This window comes from Vanellus vanellus, assembly GCF_965231255.1.
Source record: "Vanellus vanellus genome assembly, chromosome: 2".
In the NCBI taxonomy this organism is placed as follows: Eukaryota; Metazoa; Chordata; class Aves; order Charadriiformes; family Charadriidae; genus Vanellus; species Vanellus vanellus.
The window spans coordinates 97,907,163-97,926,212 of NC_138906.1; the positions used below are offsets into that span (position 1 = coordinate 97,907,163).

General features: G+C 37.3%; 1 protein-coding gene across 1 annotated transcript in view; it reads right to left on the bottom strand.

Moving 5' to 3' along the window:
• Window positions 1-15,486: 15,486 nt before the first annotated feature.
• Window positions 15,487-19,050, bottom strand: part of TMEM245 (transmembrane protein 245) — a gene marked incomplete at its 5' end in the record, with an annotated part of 95,990 nt that continues 92,426 nt past the window's right edge. Inside the window, 2 exons of the mRNA XM_082480041.1 lie at window positions 15,487-15,640; window positions 16,622-16,816. Of these exons, the coding sequence (XP_082336167.1) occupies window positions 15,595-15,640; window positions 16,622-16,816 (241 nt within the window). The 3' untranslated portion in view covers window positions 15,487-15,594. The remainder of the gene's footprint in view (window positions 15,641-16,621; window positions 16,817-19,050) is intronic.

Sequence of the window (19,050 nt, forward strand, 5' to 3'; positions counted from 1 at the left end):
AGGCAACAAAACCCCAGTTGATGCCAGTGGGATTTTCCTATACTTTTAATCAAGTCAGGAAAGCTACTAGGTCATTCTCCTGCACCCTACAGCACTCTGGATTAGATTGCTCCTTCACTAAAGAGCAATTAATACTTGGAGGAGAGGTGGACACCACATGTCATTCCAGAAAATGAACTGACTCTAGAAGAAAATGAAGCAGCACCTAAGCAAACCAGAAAACTTGACAGCATTTTCCAGCACCGCAAGCAACAAACGTTACTGTTAAGAGACATCAAGGCAAGGCATCTTCTTTTTTTTTTTTTTTTTAAACAAGACAAAAAAAGCAGAATGTTTTTTCACTCAGCATCACAGATATTTATTTGGAAAACATAAAAGTCAACAAGCTAACATCAAAGTAAAACCACACAGAGCTGAAAAATTTATCTGGCATCAGCATGGCTCATGAACCCATTTCCACTCCTAAATCCCCAGTAAAATGCCTTTTTGCAAGCACCACTTTTGTGTTACCATGAAAAGATATGTTAAAGGCCAAAGATCAGTCGAATGCAAAGAACTATCATGAAATTTCAGGTGGTGATCTTGCAGCTGCCATGACAGCAGGCCTTGCTTATCTTTGCAGACAACTGCAGATGCTTTAAGTACATCAGGGGGTTTAACTGAATGAAACGTTCCCTGTTTTAAGCATCCACAGAATTTTGTGACAAAGGGATTGTTCTATCCCCTGTTTTCCTATGGCCTCTGTTGCGTAGGATGGATTTCTTCATTCAGAAACTCAGTTGTCCTAGGCAGTGTAATGAATGATTTTAAATCCTCGAGGGTGATTAAAGCCTTCATCAGTGAGATTTTCCCATTGGTTAATTAGTGTTAAAACATGTACCTTAACTCTAGGCCAAATTTGTTTAGAATCAACTTCCAGCCAGCTGATACCGACATTTTTTCCTCCGTGCAAGGAGGACTATCTGTTTTTTAAATTTGCTTTTCCTTAGAGTTTGATCAATTCACCATCAATAACCCCTTTCTTGGCTAAACTCCAAAGATGGAGTTTCTTTAATCTCTCATTAGAAGGAAAATTCATCTGGCCTGAATCAGCCTTTTTTCTTGTTACAGAACTTTTTTTACCGTCCAAGATCCTTTTCAATGCATGAACCTCAGGACGAGCCCAATTATTTTCGCAGTTCTCCCATTAATGCCATAGATACATACGTGGTGCTATCATTTGACACATCCAATGATCATATTTGTTTTAACCATCATTAAACACCAGGAATTTTCATCCTGTGAGATATCTAAGCTGAACCGTAACTGCTTTAAGGAGGCATTGGCTTCTAAAATATAATCCTCCTAACAGATGTGTAATTCCTATATAACACCTTGCATTTGTCTCTACTAACATATACATTGTTAAAATTAGACCAGTTTGACAAGTAACCAAGATTTCTCAGAAGGAATTTCTACCCGTCATTGCAAATGCTGAGAGTTATTACATTTAACTTTCAAATATATCTTGATATACATCAACAATATTGGGACAGACCCAGAACAGTTTTTCACAGTAACCTACTGCATTTCTAGAAAAAGCATTCTCATTTATGCTTTCTACGGTCACTTGACGAGTGTATAATCCATCTAATTTTCATGTGTGTTACAAATTTGTTAATCTTGATGTTATTTTTGAAATGGTGTTTCTCAGCTCTCACAGGAGTCTACCGGGTAAACAAAATTCCTCACGGTCAATCAAAATGATTGACCATATGCCTAAGTATTTCCTTAGGCAAGACCTGCCATGTGCGTGACTGCCCAGAAGACAGGAATCCCCTTTATAAAAGGATCATTTCAGTTCAGCCAAAGAATTATTCTTCTTATGTTATTTAATTCATATGAACATTCAGAGCACTTCTACTTTGAAAGATAAGACGTAACTGTAGAAACAAGCTGCTGTATCTAGGAAGAAGTGGTTTTGCTGTGTGGCCGTGGATATGGTGGATTTTTCCCAGCTGGGTGTCATTTTCTTCAAATATTTATTCCTGAGAGATAAAGAATGTAACGAAATTTGAAAGTGCACAGGCAAATCCGATGCTCTCATACAGGTACTGAAAAATGTCCATTTAATAACTACCAGTGCAAGGTAGTTCATTCTGACCAGAAAATTAAATATATTGGAAGTTTTTGTCACCACAGGACATTCATTTGCTCTCACAACAGAGCAAATACTTTTTAATACTTGTAAACCAGTGGTGATGGCAAGCGGAAAAAGTTCAAATTAATTGCCATCTCTGTAGTTTTATTAGGAACACAAGGCGTAAGGTTGACACTTTCTCAGATAAATATGGCTAGGAAAACATGTAGGACTTCATCAATTTGCAATAATCGGCAATACTCCAAAGAGAAAATCAAATTTATTTCATCCCTGAGACAAAAAAAAAAAAAAATCTTTAGTTTAAATCTCCACAAAGAAATTGGCTTTACAGTGTACAGGCAGCTTATGGTTTGTCAGGATGTATGGAAAAATGGGAGTAGACTAAGCACCCCTAGAAGGATTGCAATAGTACGGCAGTGACAGTCTAGCTACAGCTATCTACTATCTACTAACTGTATTTCATAAAGCAAAGAAAGAAATAACTTATCACGTGTCAGTTACAGACCACTGAGAAGCATACAAGCATTCCCAGCGTGTAGGCTTCTGAATTCCCCGGCTGCTGTCTCAGTTCTTGAAAGTCTACAGTTAAACCAGCATGTGATGAAAGCCAGCAGCCTCGCTCTTCACAGAGCAGAATTTCTTTGAAAAATTCTGTAGATTATTAACCTAAAGAAAAAAAAAATTATCTAAAGAAAGTCTGCTGCCTCCTGGATGGTGTTATATACTGGTTATAGGCTTTTACTCAGACATCTGAACAGGAAGCTGTGATTTTCACCTGGTTGAATTGAAATTAGTAGAACTGGACTGTCTTGACCAAGAGAAAGTTCTGGAACACCTCAGGAAAAGATGATTTATTTTTTGTTTTAGGACCTTTCTTTGACAGGTATCTAAGCAACTATTTCCTTTGACAAAAATCAGATCTAGATTCCCTTTCTGAATTGTAAAGACTGTTTTTCTGAAATGTACCACATTTAAGCAAAATCTTATAACCGAAGCCCATACCACGTAGTCCTCTTGGAGCATCGTACTGTTCTCACTGCAAGACCGGTATCCCCATTGTCACAAAGCACTGCAGCAAACATAAAATAATGAAGTTACCCTTTAGTTATCAATCAATATTATTCAACTACTTTGTCCTATTTTTGGAGATCCACAGACTTGTAGCCTGTATGTGGACACTGTTCGCTAACTGCTACGCCTTGACACCCATCTTGGACATTTAGCCTATAAAGCCTTTCTGTCATCAGCCCAATGCCAAAACCCCTGGCAGGCATGCCATCTCCTAACTTTGCCATCATTAATTTGAGTTCTAATGCCACTGAGGGTAAGTCTTTTCTTGAAAATCCCCCTAGTTCAATAAACCTACTTGGATAAAGCGTCCCTTATGTAGTACTTACATACATCATTACAACTCATTGACTGTGGCATCTCAGAAAAGAGGAACGATTTGAACTGCAGCAGGTAGTCACCTGTGTTGGCAAAACACAGGTAGAAGGGAATTATATGGCAATGCTTCTTTGCCACAATGCTTCTTGCTAATCCAACAATCACTAACCTGTTTGCACCACTAGTTACTCACTAATTTCCAAATCTCCATATCAAATGCTCTTAGCCTTTCAAGCCATAATCCCAGGCTGGGGGCAGCAAGTTTAACTCACCAGCATAAGGGTGTCTGCCCCAAGCCCCAAATGACAAGCCTTTGCTAACCAACATCAATTACATTCACAGCCCTGACAATGAAGAGCATTTTATTTCTTTGGAAAACTGAGAAACACAGTCTAAGATGCAAAAGTTGCAACCTAACCTTTCCCCAGTGCTTTGAGCAATCACAGCGTGTAGTCAGCAACAGCGGCGCTGTAAAAAGGGTGCTCAGTAGGGTCATACAAAGGTTTTCAATCAAACATTTTTCATACCATAAAACAAAAAGCCGAGAAGGCCTTAAGTGAGGCCAGCCAAGATTATGAGCAACTTTCCCTACAACTTGTCAGCCAGCTTCAGCAGAAGATACTTATCAACAAATTATGAAAGCACCAAAGGTTCTTATAAGTTTTATCACAATGGTCTTTGCTCTGCTGTTCATCTTTTTAAGTAAACAAAAGCAAGTGTTTGCCCAAGATAATTTTTGGTTTTATTTTTTATTAATAAAAAAGATTAGATTCTTGTAAGAAAGGCAAAATCAAAGCAAAGAGCTTGTTTTAGTTATCTAAGGCATAAGGATTTGATTCCACCTGTGAACCAAGAATGCAAGTGTGTGCACTGTTCTAGGTCTACAAAAAACAAACAAACAAACAAACAAAGAAAAAAAAGCCCCACAAAACAAAACACAAAACCCACCCCCCCAGCTGTTGGTACATACTTGGACCCCAGCTTTCATCTGCACGTATTGCAAGTCCCTTCAATGTTTAAAACCGAGTTATACCGAAGGCAGAAGGAACTAGCTGAGGGAGTGGATGAAGGTTTTTTATAGCTATTACTACAACACAAAGAATCACATAGAAACGGTGGAAGAGCCCAATGTGCTTCATTTTGGTTGTGCGTTGTGCTGAGCACTGATGCAGTCTTCCTGCCAGGCAGACCATCAGCTCTACTGCATGTGGTCACGAACACAATTTTGGATGGGGTGACAGGGAGGGCAGTGTCTCCATAACCAGCTTCCAGTAAGTGTTGCTGCTTCCAGGCATTTCCAGATACATAGCCAGGTCTCGGTGTTACTCATGCACGTTCTTAGCTTCCCACTGCACTTCGGTACCGTGCTCCTACGCTGCACACCTCTGCTCAAGCTGATTCTAGTCTTGGCACTGTGGAACACGGCACAGATTACGAACATAAAATAAGGAGCCTAAGAGATCAGTAAGGGGGGTTGGAAAACAAACAAAAAATACATTATTCCTTGGCTTCATGGCTCCCATCCATTCTTTCTCTGCTCTCCTCTGCTCCAAGGCAGCAGAAACCCATGAACACATTACAGGACAGAGCTCTGGAGGACCTAGAACAGCTGGGGTTTTGTTAGCTTAAGACAGAGTTTCAGCCCTACATGAGGCTACGCACTCCACTGCAGCCACCAAATCAGTAACCCTTGTGGTGGGACATAAGTTTCAGAAGGACAACCCCTTTAGTTGAGCAGAGCCATGAATTAGCCATTTCCTACCATCGCACACCTGCTAAACACACTTCTTGTGTCTTCCTTAAACCATCTTGCATCCACCAACCTGACCATGAGCGTGCATGCTCAGAACTTAGGGCAACTAAGATGATTAAGGGAGTGGAGCATCTCCCTTATGAGGAAAGACTGAGGGAGCTGGGTCTCTTTAGTTTGGAGAAGAGGAGACTGAGGGGTGATCTTATTAGCGTTTATAAATATATAAAGGGGGAATGTCATGAGGATGGAGCCAGGCTCTTCTCAGAAGCAACCAATGATAGGACAAGGGGTATTGGATTCAAGCTGGAACACAAGAGGTTCCACTTAAATTTGAGAAGAAACTTCTTCTCAGTGAGGGTGACAGAGCACTGGAACAGGCTGCCCAGGGAGGTTGTGGAGTCTCCTTCTCTGGAGACATTCAAAACTCGCCTGGACACCTTCCTGTGCAACCTCGTCTAGGTGTTCCTGCTCCGACAGGGGGATTGGAATAGATGATCTTTTGAGGTCCCCTCCAATCCCTAGCATACTGTGATACTGTGATACTGTGAACTTCAGGGAAGTGGAACTGGATCCTCAAAGAAGTTGTCAGGGTCCATCACAGCACAAATAATGGCAGCATTACTATAATTTCAAAGATTACCTCATATAAAGGAAAAAAAGAAAAAAGGAACTATTTGCTGTGATGTGAAGAATGAATGTCCTTGTGAAAATTAGAATGGAGTAGTTTCTGATTTGAGATGGGAGAAGAAAGCTGTTAATTGTTTGATACAAAGCTATGTCAAAGGATTTAAAGATCCTTCAAGTCAAAGAATAAAATTAATGTTTCATATGGAAGCTCAATTCGTTTTACATTTGCTATGTTAGGATTGCATTACGTACTTCAGCTGCAGCATGAAATTTTATACGGTACCATGAGATACCATCTCGGTGTTTTTCTGAACTGCTTTCATTCTTCATACTATTTTCTTTGTTATCATTCGTTATGTGTTTGGATTTATGTCTTCTAGATGGACTTGAATGTCTAGGGTGTTTTTTTCTCAAAATGCCAATTGCTATTTTTATGAGCAGTAAAGCCAAAAGACTGCAATTGCTTTGGGAACAAGGGGCTTCAATGTTCATAAGAATAAAAAAAAAATAATTAAAAAAAAAATCTCACCAACTACTACTTTTCAGTGCTTTTTAATTAAAAAGCAAAACTTAAATGTTTCACTACAGTCTTCTGAAGCAGTAAGAATAAAAACAGTTGAAAGGAATCTTTGGAAATTTTACCAGTGTTCAGTGAAAGCTTCAATCTGATTTTTCAAATGGAAGGCATTGGCTGCTTTTATTCACTGTCCAAATAAAAGATACTCCGGCCTTACAAAACAAACATCTTAACAGCTAATCGTCCGGACCTGAAACTTCATAAAACTGTCTCTTACCGTCATCAATCTACTCAAAATAAACGCACCTGAACCGTATGCTTTGACTATACATACCCATAAACATCCACGGACATACAAGAGAGAGCATTTTGACACAGGCAGACATGCCATTTAGTACAGCAGTTGTTTGCTTTGGCCTCACTAAAAATGGAGAGGAAATTCATGTATCCCTGCTTATCCTGAAAAATTTTGATAAATAGATTAGAAACCAATTTAAAATAAAATTTTGTTCCAATTTATAATGTACACAACAGCTATTCTTTCAGAATGGACGAAAAAATGCAATATATGGTAAAGGCTACTCTTCTGGTTTTAGTTACCACCAGTCCCAAAAAAACAACAGACTTATCTTGCAAGTAGCAACCAGCTACTTGCCACAGATTTCTTCTCACGTTTTAATTAAGTGATAGTAGCTGAAACCATCCGATGGCTTTTACCACCCCTTCCCCAGCAATTAATTTTAACATTAAACAAATTGCAACAAGCGGAACTGAGGAGGGAACGGAGAAGATGTAAGGTCTTCAGAGGCTTGCATACATTCAGTGCACGTCCGCCTCAAAAGCGACGGAAGCATTGTAAGAAACACTGTGGTCCTCAGTAGGCAAAGCTTGCTGTTCTGAGGTTAAAAGACAGTTGTTTGTTGTTGGTTTGTGGTGTGTTTTTTTTTTTTTTTTTTAAAAAAAGGTGTTCAGTATGAGAGAGAAATAGAGGAATTAAAATTAATCTCCAAGGAAATCTACTATAGTATAAATTACTGTACCAGAAAATCTTTGCTTAGATTAACAAGCCAATTGAATTCTCAAAAGAATAAATTTTTAGTTTGGAAGTAATGATCACTTCTTAAAATGAAGCAGTTATCTTTTAAATTATATCTCTAGTCAAGCTCAAAATACATTACTAACATACTTCCTTCAGCGCAATTTTTTCCTATGTATTTGCCTGATAACGCTTTCATACTCTCTGCCCTGCCACCCCCAAAATATTAATGAACTATACTGGACACATACCTCCTGAACTACTTTAAAGGAACACTTAAGATGAGCAAACTGGCTGCTTGACTGGTGCTACATCATTATAAAGCTTTATCTATCAGTGCTGAACAGGACTACTTATTTTCTCTTAATAAAAACATTGTATCTGCACATTAAAACCACTAAAAAAACCCACCCAAATGAGAGCTAAGGAATTCTCACAGAAGTGCACGTGCTTTGGGCTGCCTGATTACAGATACACTTGTCTTGGTTCCAACTTAAATTTTAAGCATCTTGGAAGACTGGCCCCAATTTTCAGAAATATCATCATTATGTGCTACTAGCATCAATTGCTAAAAACCCCCACTGTGTATGCTCTAAACTAAACAGATTTGATCCCTTCAGAGAACCACCGAGATATTGGCTAAAACTGACTGTGCTATATGAATTACTTCAAGGCAATGAGTCTGGTCACAGAACAGCTAGAGGGATGAGAAGTGGAGCATCGGCCATATCTCTTTTTAAAAGGTGTGAGCAGTCACGCAGGGAGGATTTGATCACTTTTGCTTTATAGTCAATAGAATGATCTAAAATTATGCTTAGACACTAAACAACCGTTTCTATTTCAGAGATAAAGCCATCATGGAATTAACTTGAATTACCTACAGCTGCTGAATGTAAGCTTTTGTAGGGTCGGATGCATGGTTGTGTTACTGAAGGCAGTGTAGCAAGTTGCCAGATGTCAGCTGAACCATAGTTACCGTTGAGGCACATGTCCTTCCTTACCCCGTGGAAAAAGTGAAGGAAAAAAAAAGTACAGCTTCTGTCAGTGAAATGAACTTATGCTCAGGGGGTGCAGATCCACTGCCATTTTCATCTCCAGCAAACCTGTTATTTCATCAGATTAACTGCTGCCTTTGTGGCTCATTCCAAAGATCCCATCACGCAAATCACATGGTTTTCTTTACATTAACAGCATTTTATTTCAAAATATATTAACCATTCTGTGCTTACAAAGGACCACAGTGTGAATACAATATTAAGTTAAAAGCTTCTTAAACCTGCTACAAAAAGTGTTTTATTAGGAAGAGGACTGGTGCATACAATCAAAATTATTTAAATACCTCTGCAGTCTACAGGAGTACTTCTTAACCTTAACTCACACACTTTGTTCTGCCACAGATGGACACAGGGGTTATATTTTCAAGATTATACATGCAAAACCAGGTACTGTACCAAAACCAATTATGGTAACATTAGTTTTGAACATAGTTCCATTCTGAAGATGTATCACATGTACAGTTAACAGACAAAATTTGTGTCGACAAAAGAAGTTATTGCTCCGAAGCCCCATAGGCTCTTGGTAGGAATGCACACTTTAGAACAACCCGCACTCTGTAACGCAAAAGATCTGCTGTTAGGTTTGAGTAGGGTCTAGCCAGTCTTAGGACCCGATGTCAAAAGTTTCTTTGGATTTGGTTTGGTGAAATTTACCGAAGGGAAAAAGAAAAAAAAAAAAAAAAAAAAAAAAACCAAACAACTCTTCCCTAGTCTTCCAACCAAAACGTCAAACACTAGTTAACATATATATATATAGGTAAACACCTAACTATTAGTATAAAAAGTTGGTTTCCAACCATCACTGAAGCATAGAAAATTTGTTTTTAAAGGTAACAATCTGAACAAATTGTATGCTTGCAGAACATACCAGTGACAACACTGGAAACTGAAAACATTGGTCTACATAGCCACTAAGTTACAAACACCACAAAAATATTTTTTACTGATTCTTCTTGAAAAAGTTTCAATTTTGGGCTGAGACTGGCAGAAAGGAGGCAAAAAATTGGGATTCTGTTTTTCCAACCTTATGGCCTTGATGTCAATTCTTAAGCTTAATGAACTTTCGGTCTGTGGCTACTTTTTAGCTTTGTGATGCCTCTTACCATACACCAATACCATGAAAAGTGACTTTAGGTCCTCATTGGATACAACAGTCAAGTGGCAAAAAGTGAGGCAAGGAAAAGAAATCCACATTTTTGCTTTAAAACCATTATGCTGAAAATTCTTCAGACATATACATGGATGCTAGAGCACCCACTCTGCCTTTATTAGCTTGCAAACGCATCCTGCTGCAAGCAAACATGCCCCGCTTCTAACTCAAACCCAACTTTGGTATTGCTACATAGTGCTATATTGAAAGAATAATCTCTAATTCAGTGCAACATGAATTATGTTTGTCCCAATCTATCCAGCTGCAGATGAAGGATGCATTTACTTGCCAATTAGCAATTCCTTCCTGAATTGGACATACCATTTCAGTACAGACATTCAAGCATGCCCTTCAGGTCCTGGAATCGATCCCAAAAGAGGACAAAGCAATACGCTCACGTACTAAACCAGGGTCAAAACAAGGTAGCAGATGAGGTGTGGAAGAGGTTAAGAGACGAGGGAACTGAAGATGTATTTCATGACCTATTAATTTTGGCAGCTCTTTAGTGGACGTGTGTAAATACTTCCAGAAACAGTAATCTCTTAGCAATGGATTACTAGATGGAAGAACAGCTTTTCCCAATTTTATATTAATTACAATAAAACAGTTCTAGTCACCCTACCAGTATCTGCTTGGCCGACTTTTATCAAGTAAACATTAATTCTAGAAAATGTTGCTTGTTTCCACTATATACAGGCACTATTTTGTTCTCAGATATCTTTTTAGGAAAAAAAAAAAAGATAAGACAAAATTTCAGTTAAAGTCTGAATAGGACAAACACTGCTTGTATTTATATAATGCTGCATATATACATTTACAAACCCAATGTAGAATCCCTGAATATGCTCATCACTTCTGGCATTGTTTCTGGTTTCAAAATACCAAGTTCATTTTCCACACTGCATGTATTTTTTTTTAATTTCCAATTTTAGCACTTAAAAGCAGTTGGAGAATTTTACCATAAAGCATTAAGGTATTTTCCTAAAAGTGACAGATAAACAGTATCAGGTTAAAGATCAACCTCCCTAACACTTGTTGAGAGTTTTAGGCAATCTAATTTTGTAGAAATAAGAAGGGAATTCCCAAAGTATGCTTCACCAAAAAGTGGAAGAAACAGAAAGAAGAAGAAACCCTATGAAATACAAGCCAAGATAGAGTTTATAAAGATGATGCATCCGTGGATTTAAGAGATGCTAGCTGTCACTCAACAAAGATTATTTAATTGGGAAGCCAATTTTCTCTTGTAAAATTGCAAACTTCAAGGCAAACAACTGCATCTCTAAAAGAATGGTACCTCCATTATTAAATATATAATGAATACTACCTCCAATCCCAACAGCTTTCAGCACCTTCTGAAGGAAGTTGTAGCTGTTTCCAGAAGTAGTATCCATAAAGCTGGCACTATCTGCAGTGACAAACTTAAGCCAATATGAGATGAACACAATGTCTGAATAAAGGCAATTGTGCGAGCATCTTCTACCGCTGATGCAAAGCCATAGAGTCTCAGCAGAATAATGGTATTTTCCCATCCTTAGTATATCAGGTCTGTAGGAAAGGCAGCAATTTTTGCAGTATTCCGTCACCAGTACTAGGGGAGTAGCAGCATATTAATTCTGCTGCTGATTTTACTGGGGAACAATTTTATCCAGTTTTGTATTTTCAGGCTTTCTGAAAAACAACGTTTAACATGGCAGCCATACACTTATTTCAGAAGTTATGCTGATACCCACAATATATAATACTGGAGACAGCATCCAATTTTCCCTGCGCAATGCTGTTTTCTTATTTTATTAAACATATTATGGATTTCCTAATGTAATAATCATTGATAAAATACACATAAGTATATCTTCCTCCCCAAAGTCTTGAAGAGAAGCCACACAGTCCTTGAAATCAGACAAGCCTAATGTCGCGGTTTGTACCTTAGATCAACAGCAAATACAAACCACTGTACATGGAAATATCTGACTGCTGTCTCCATTATTAGATACATGGGCATCAACTTAATTTTGGAAAAATGTATACTGTATATATGACTATAATCTTAAACTTTTTTAAAACAAAAAAAAGCAGTCTTTCAAATTAAGTCACTACTGCTCTCAACTGGTCATGGTGCATCTGTGCTGAGAGTCACCATATTGCAGAAAGGCTGGCAAAATGAATGTGTGCCAGATTCTCACCCATTACAGTTTGTTGTTTCATGTATTCAATTAAGCCAGTATTTACAGTGACCTGAAGTTAACATGCTGGGCTGTAAACTGGCACACATTCACTGCTGCTAGCTCTGCTACGGCACAGTACCGTTTGGCTAAGGTACAGGAAGGGGAGGAAGGGGTAACTTAGACTCAGTGCAAGAAACAGTGACCACTAGCCCTTTGGCACTACACTTATTTGCAACAAGCCTGATTTGCTAGAAGAGAACGATTAAAAAAAAAAAAAAAAAAAAAAGCACAGTCGTATTTTACAATACCATAAGAACACATTCTCTTGGTTTACTACAAGTATTCCCTTCTGAATTCTAAATTGTTTTTCTTCAAACTGAATACTAAGTGCACTAATACAATTAAAAACCTTCTCCTGGAATGACTGTTTACAGTAAAGCTAAAGAGCATCAACTTCTTGCCTATAAGCACTATGAAAAAGATGGTTTCTCCACAGAAAACTGTAGTTTAATGCCAATAAAAGAAAAGGGTGTGTGAGGAGTTTTTGCCTCTTTTTTTTTTTTTTTTTTCTGAAACACACAAGCCATTTAAAAGCTTATCCCGCAGAGCTGCTGCTTGCTTTTCCAGATGAGGCAAAATAATCAGGAACTGGTATGTCAAAATGACCAGAAGTCAAAATGACCTTTATTTTCACATTAATGTGAGATTGATCTAAACTAAACTGTTTTTAAAAAGGCTGAGTCTTTTCAGAAAAGAATATGGATTGTTAAATATGCAAGGACAAGTGTGTTTTGGTTTTTTTTTATTTCTACTGGTAATTAGACACTAAAGACAAACCCTAAATAATCAAGGTATGCTTTTTCATAAGGTGGTGTTTTGGCCTTTTTCAACATGGCAAAATTCGGTGAATATTTCATATTCTAAGAAGGTATTACTGGAGGGTTTGTTTCTTTTTCTTTTCTTTTTGGCAGTACACCATTACTGAACCATACAATTCATTCCTCAGTCAGGCATGGCACATAGCATGAGCTCTTTAAGCTACATTTACTGAGAAAGACTGTACTACTGCTGGTTCTTCATGGCAAGTCTTAGCTGAATTTGAAACAGGAAGCATCAATATGAAGCCTCATTTAAAAGCAGAGCCAACTAACAAGACTACATCAGATATGAATTCTCTACACAAAATCATTTCTCTTCACATTGGGAAAGGAACTTTTCAAAATAACAACATATGTTCTCAGCTGATTTTACAGATTTGCCATTATTGAAGACAACCGTGCCTGAAATACCATTTTAATCTTCAGAGCAGAGACCTTTCTTTGATCTAAGGAGGTCGGTTGAAGAGGGAGGGAGAAGACAAAAAACTAAAACCAAACAAATGCTTTATAATGACTCTTAAAATGACTACGTTGAGTACAACAGGAACCTGAAAGATTGTCTCAGAAATAACTGGGATAGCAAGTTTGGACAATACAATGTCTTGACCAGTGAGTAAAGAGGAGCAATGGAAAACTGGAAATATATTAAAGATGCATATTTCTTGGTAGCAATCTTCTTTAAATGCTATAATGAGAACACAACATTTCAGTGCAAATTTCTGAACTAAAAAAGTAACATAACAAAGAAGTTTGCTAAGTATCACAGCAGTCTCGTTCAAGCTGGTTAGAATGTGCGGGAATGGGAGAGCCTCAGGTTCTTTGTCATCCTCCACACTAGCTAGCAACAATTATGAAAATGTGTTTCATTGAAGATCTTACGTGATCCACAAAACCAAGGAAATTAAAACACAGGACAGTTCATCAATTCTAGCAATATATCCTTCCTATTCAGATAGCTGGAATTGATGTGTAGGTCTTTCAGAATTTAAAATATTAAATAGGATGTTTCCATATTTTAGTGAACTTGAGTCAAACCACTAAATTAAGCCTGAGTCTGTCCTCCAAACACATACCTGCAAGTTTGCAAGTGCAAAATCAGCATGCTTAAAACCCCAATTTAAGCATTAAATGTCATCAGTAAAATTGCAGCAGCTAATTTTGAGAATCTGAGGAGTAGGCTATTTGTGTCTTAATAGGCAGCCTGTTTATTGCAGACCTATACCAGGACTTGCTTGCTTAGGAAGTATCAGAGTACTTTCCAATCACTTTCTATGGCAATGTAGTTTCAGAAATAATGTAAAAATACATGCAATCTCATGAAAATAGGAGCCTTCCAAATCTATCAGCACTTCTGCAACTTGAGTAAAACAAATATCTAAGTTACCAAGAGCTGTTTGTACACAAATCTTAGATATCCTTATCCCTAAATAAGAACGGATTCTTCTTCTACCAGTTGCATTACTGACAACAATAAACGCAAAGCATGCCTGTATTTTGTATAACTCATTATCAGTCAAACTCTGAAACAAATTCAATAGAAGTTACTAGAAACTGAAAGGTGGCTCTTTGGTTAAGCATGTGCATCTGCTACTTGGTACCTAGGGCCTTAACGTATTTGTGGAAAAGCTGCTCAAGTATGAAATTTCTACCAAAAAACCCACTTCCTTTTTATGAAAAGGATCCACTTACAAAGATCCATTGTGTCAAAATATTTCAACAATCAGTACAAAAGACCAAAACTCCAATTTAAGCAAAACTATGTATGGAAGAAAAGCACGAGAGTAGTTTGATGCTGTGACCTAGGCAACACACCATTTTAGGAATTTAAGAACTCTGTTTATTATTAAGATAGATCTTAATATACAAGATATATCTTATATCCTAGTAAGATATTTGGCCAGAGGCTTAAAGGGGGGAAAAAACAAACTAAACTAAAACAAAATCCATGCTCTCTGCCCTTCCTCTCTGGAAATAAAATTAAATTTGTTTGAAAAGTTAATTGAACTCAGCAAGAGCACTTGAAAACCAACAATCCCCATTCAACTTCTTCCTAATACTGGAAGTAGGCATGGCAATCATACATTACCTCTGCCTGAAAACACTGGAGGCCTTTGATTAAATTTAGTTCACAAGATGACTCCACTGGGATGGTGGGTAAACAGCAAAATACTCAGATTTCACTGCAAATGAGGGCAAGATTTAAACTATGTAAACAAGTCCTCCTGTTTCAATATGAGGAAATCCCACATTTAACAATTTGCACATCTACTAATTTCAGGAAGATATTAGAAATACCAGTCCCCAACAACTTTAAATTTCAGTGTGTATAAGAGGATAATATTTAAGTGTTACAATAAGTTACAGATGACGGTTAAAGCCTCTAAAGAAATGCTTTGTGGAGCAGCAAACAATTGTATTCTACAATGAGTGGTTTGCACCGTTTTTGCCACCAAATTAACTGAGAATAAATATTTTGGAATTAGCTTTCTTTAAAGCTACTACAATTTAATAACACAAATAACCAAATAAATAACAGCTAAGTCAGTAATTTCAGCAGGTAAGATAATGACTCCCAGTGGATATACCTGTCCTTTTAACCATTCTTTTTATGAAGACAGAAGGTCTTCAAGGTCTTCAACAAGGCAGTTGAACCATGTGTTAGTGTGTAAAGCCATGGGAAGTAGACATTCTCTCTTGATAGAGGCAAAGTGCACAATAATGTAAGGCCAGCATATGTTTGAGAAGTGGTTTCTCCTAAAACCCAAGCTATGCTTCCCTGTGAGCTGCCCCCAGGCACAGCTGGAAAAGGACAGAAGGCCATGGCTGTTGTGAACTCAAGACAGAAGACAGCAATTTTCTCACGCTGAATAGGTGCAGCACAGCACCTTCATCACTCTGCAGCCATTTTTATCTCCTCAGGACTCTCTCTAGATGACCTGGAGGGCAGGGAGGGGAAAAAAAAAAGTAAGACTCAAATCTGTTGAGCGATTAGAAACATCTAGTTTCCTACAAATGAAACAGAAAACAAACACACATGCAAATTTTTGTGTGTACTGTGGGAAGCTCTAGCTAAGGTGTACATGGAAAGTCTTGGAATGTAACTTCTACAAGTCACAGACTACAGACAGGTCCAATTAGTGTTTTTTCTCCTAAATACTCATATGAAAGATGACAACATTATTCATGTGAATGAAGCAAAGGATTATTTCTGACAAGTATGGAATTCTCTAAGATACAGGTATAATGAGCTAACCTATGTAATTGAACAAGACAGTAGAGACGTTAAAATGGCTACTGTCATTAATAACTTCACAATACGATTTCCAACTTTAATTAAGTATTCAACTAAGAGTTTATTCATCCCATTCCTTAACTGTACAGTTTAAAGATACATTTCTATATTCCATGTTCAGTAACTTCAATAAACAGATTAATCAAGACCATACTTTTAATGGAATAATGGCATATAATGTCGTCCCATTTTTTAAATTCAAGTATGTTTATTTATATTTTGCAGTATTGTACAGTAACACATAAAAATGCAGTATTTGCAGGCAGGCCTCTTATTAAAGGCAATGAACACTGACTATTAGATTTCCATGAATAATAGTTTTACACAGAAAAATCATCTCTAGCACAATGGCAACATATACATTACAGGATACAAAGGTATCAGTGAATTTTCTAAAAGAGCCTTCTGCAAGAAGCGGAGAGACATTAAACAAACATTTCAAGTTTGTAAGTTCCAGTAATTTTTATTTCTAGACTATAGGATAGCTGAATCCTCTCCAAATACTTCAATATGCATGTAGGTGCGTATATATATAAAACTCATGCACGCATTCTCTATACCTATGTGTACATACACTGATCCATGCAAAAAAATAATGCATACATGTAAGACATTTGTAACTTACCGGTAAATCTGTAATGGCCATGCTGCTTGTGATGGAGTTGGCACGGAATTTGTTGGACTCACCAACATGGCACTATATATGTTGGAAGCAACCACAAGTATACAAAGTAGAATTGGTCCTATGATGGCTCCTTCCAGTCCCAGGTAATATGCTCCACCAGCTACCGCGAGACCTGTCAGGTAAGGATGACCACCTCTGGAATTATGACACAAGCAAAATAAAATTAAATTAAGAACAAACAACACTACTATCAATTATGAAATGTGAATTAATCATAAAGTTTTATTAAGCTTAGAAAATTACATAGGTAGCTATAGATCCCCATATTTACACTATAAGCCACTGTTTGAATGACTGCACAAACGTTCCAAGCTGTATTCTGCGCTATATTTGCACAACAGATCAAACAATGTTTTACAGTGTATAACACTGGTAATATCCACAATGGAGTAGCTATTTCATAGACATTTGCTGAAGAATGCCTGATGGAGTCTACAGCAAAACATTTCCATTTTGAAAATTGAAAGAAGATTTATTATAAAGAATGTTCATGCTTTATTGTCACGAATGTTTAAGTTTTAAGACAACTAGCAACATGTACTGTAAGTGCCCCTGAGCAAAGATAATTTACATGACGAAGGCAACCTGCACTGCATCTTTCAAAGAATAACTAGCATGTATTCTTTAAATAAACAGTCATGTCTTCTCATCTTGTTACAAAACAACTTCTCAGACTGTTATCATTAGCTTTTAACGTTTTCAGATGAAAACTAAAACCAGATTTTTATGAACATATTAATATTTACTGGAAAGTTGGGGCCGATGGAGCTTTTGATAAGAGCTATTACAGCAGCAAATAATCCATTGCATTTTTCTTTTCCATGTTTCCGTTTAGATGCACAACACAAATTCTATCAACAGCATTTACACAAAACCCGCTCATCATGCTTAATCTTTATTCTAGCTAAAATAATGATGGTAATACAGAATTATATAAGAAAAGCTACAGTTGAAACTTTGCACCCAACTTTCACGAAGTTGTTCTACATTCTGAGTGTAATGGAGTGAAAATACCAGCTAGTCAGTTTAGAGGTCCGGCAGTTTCTGCCAGGTTTCTACCATGGTCCTGACTTCTACTCCCACATTGGCAGTCTTTGCCTTCATCAGAACTGTGTGCGGAATAAGACCATGCAACGTGACTTATTACATCATACACACCTCAATCATGTCTTAACTGGATCAAATTTAACCTACTGGTAGGGCCAGATTGTTTTTTTGAGGGGACTGACTTGACCTTGAAGTTTTATGTTTCTCCAATAGTAGACACGATTCATTTCTAAACCTTTAAAAACTCAAAATATTTTTTTCAGCATTTGCATCAGTTTAAACGTTCTTCTGTCTAGTTTGCTAAAGTAAACAACAGATCACCTGATGAAATAGGACTACAATATAAATTTAATGCATTTGGAAAACCCTGCATAACCTAATTATAGTTATTTCAAATAGATTTAATCTAATCTGCAAGACAGCATGATGATCACTGTTCTATTTAATGGGAAGAATGCAATTTTGCTCCAACATCAGAAAAATCTGTTCCTGCCACATATATTTTCTGGACAGTAAACAGAGCCTGCATCCCCTACAGTCAAAAATGCATTCTAATAAGCGTAACTATTGGCTGGTTAAATAGCTACTAGCCTTAAATTTATTCATGATTTATTGTTGGAAACAAACTGTAATTTGATTATACTTCACCTGTTAGCTTCAATTCATGCAAAATAACTAGTGCAACAGTCTATGAAAATTATTATTAATATTGTGCATAGTATCATTAGGTTCTCTCTGTTCACGGTCATTATATTTGGTGAGCAAAAATATTAATTTCTAACTTAACACAGAACTGAAATACTAAATATCCTTATTCTACATTAACTCCGCTATAATAAAAATCTGCGCAAATGAGGAACTAATACCGGCATGCAACTAAGACCAGACCATGAAGTCTTCAGTTCAAACAGTTTACTAGGATTGTTTCTGATGATCAAGACTGAAGCAGTGACTAGAAGAGTACAACTTTGTATCTCTTGTATGCGTTTGCGAATGTGTCTTGCACATATGCAACTTGACAGTTCATATCTTTGCCAGCTCTGTTAAACACTGCTGCTTTATCTTCTAATCTGAATTGCATAAAGGGATTCACTAGATATGTCAGCAGCAGAAAACATCAGTGGACATTTCAGTTGCACTCCAGATATAACTGCAGACGTTGACTTTGTCTCCATAGTCTGGAGTTTGTTTCTCTGTGTACAAACTCAAAGCTGAAACCAGGAGACTGTTCTAGTCAATAGACGCAGACAAACACCTAGCAAGATTTTTTAAGAAATCTGTGCCTACCTCCCACAACAGGAAAATAGCACTGGCTACTGTCT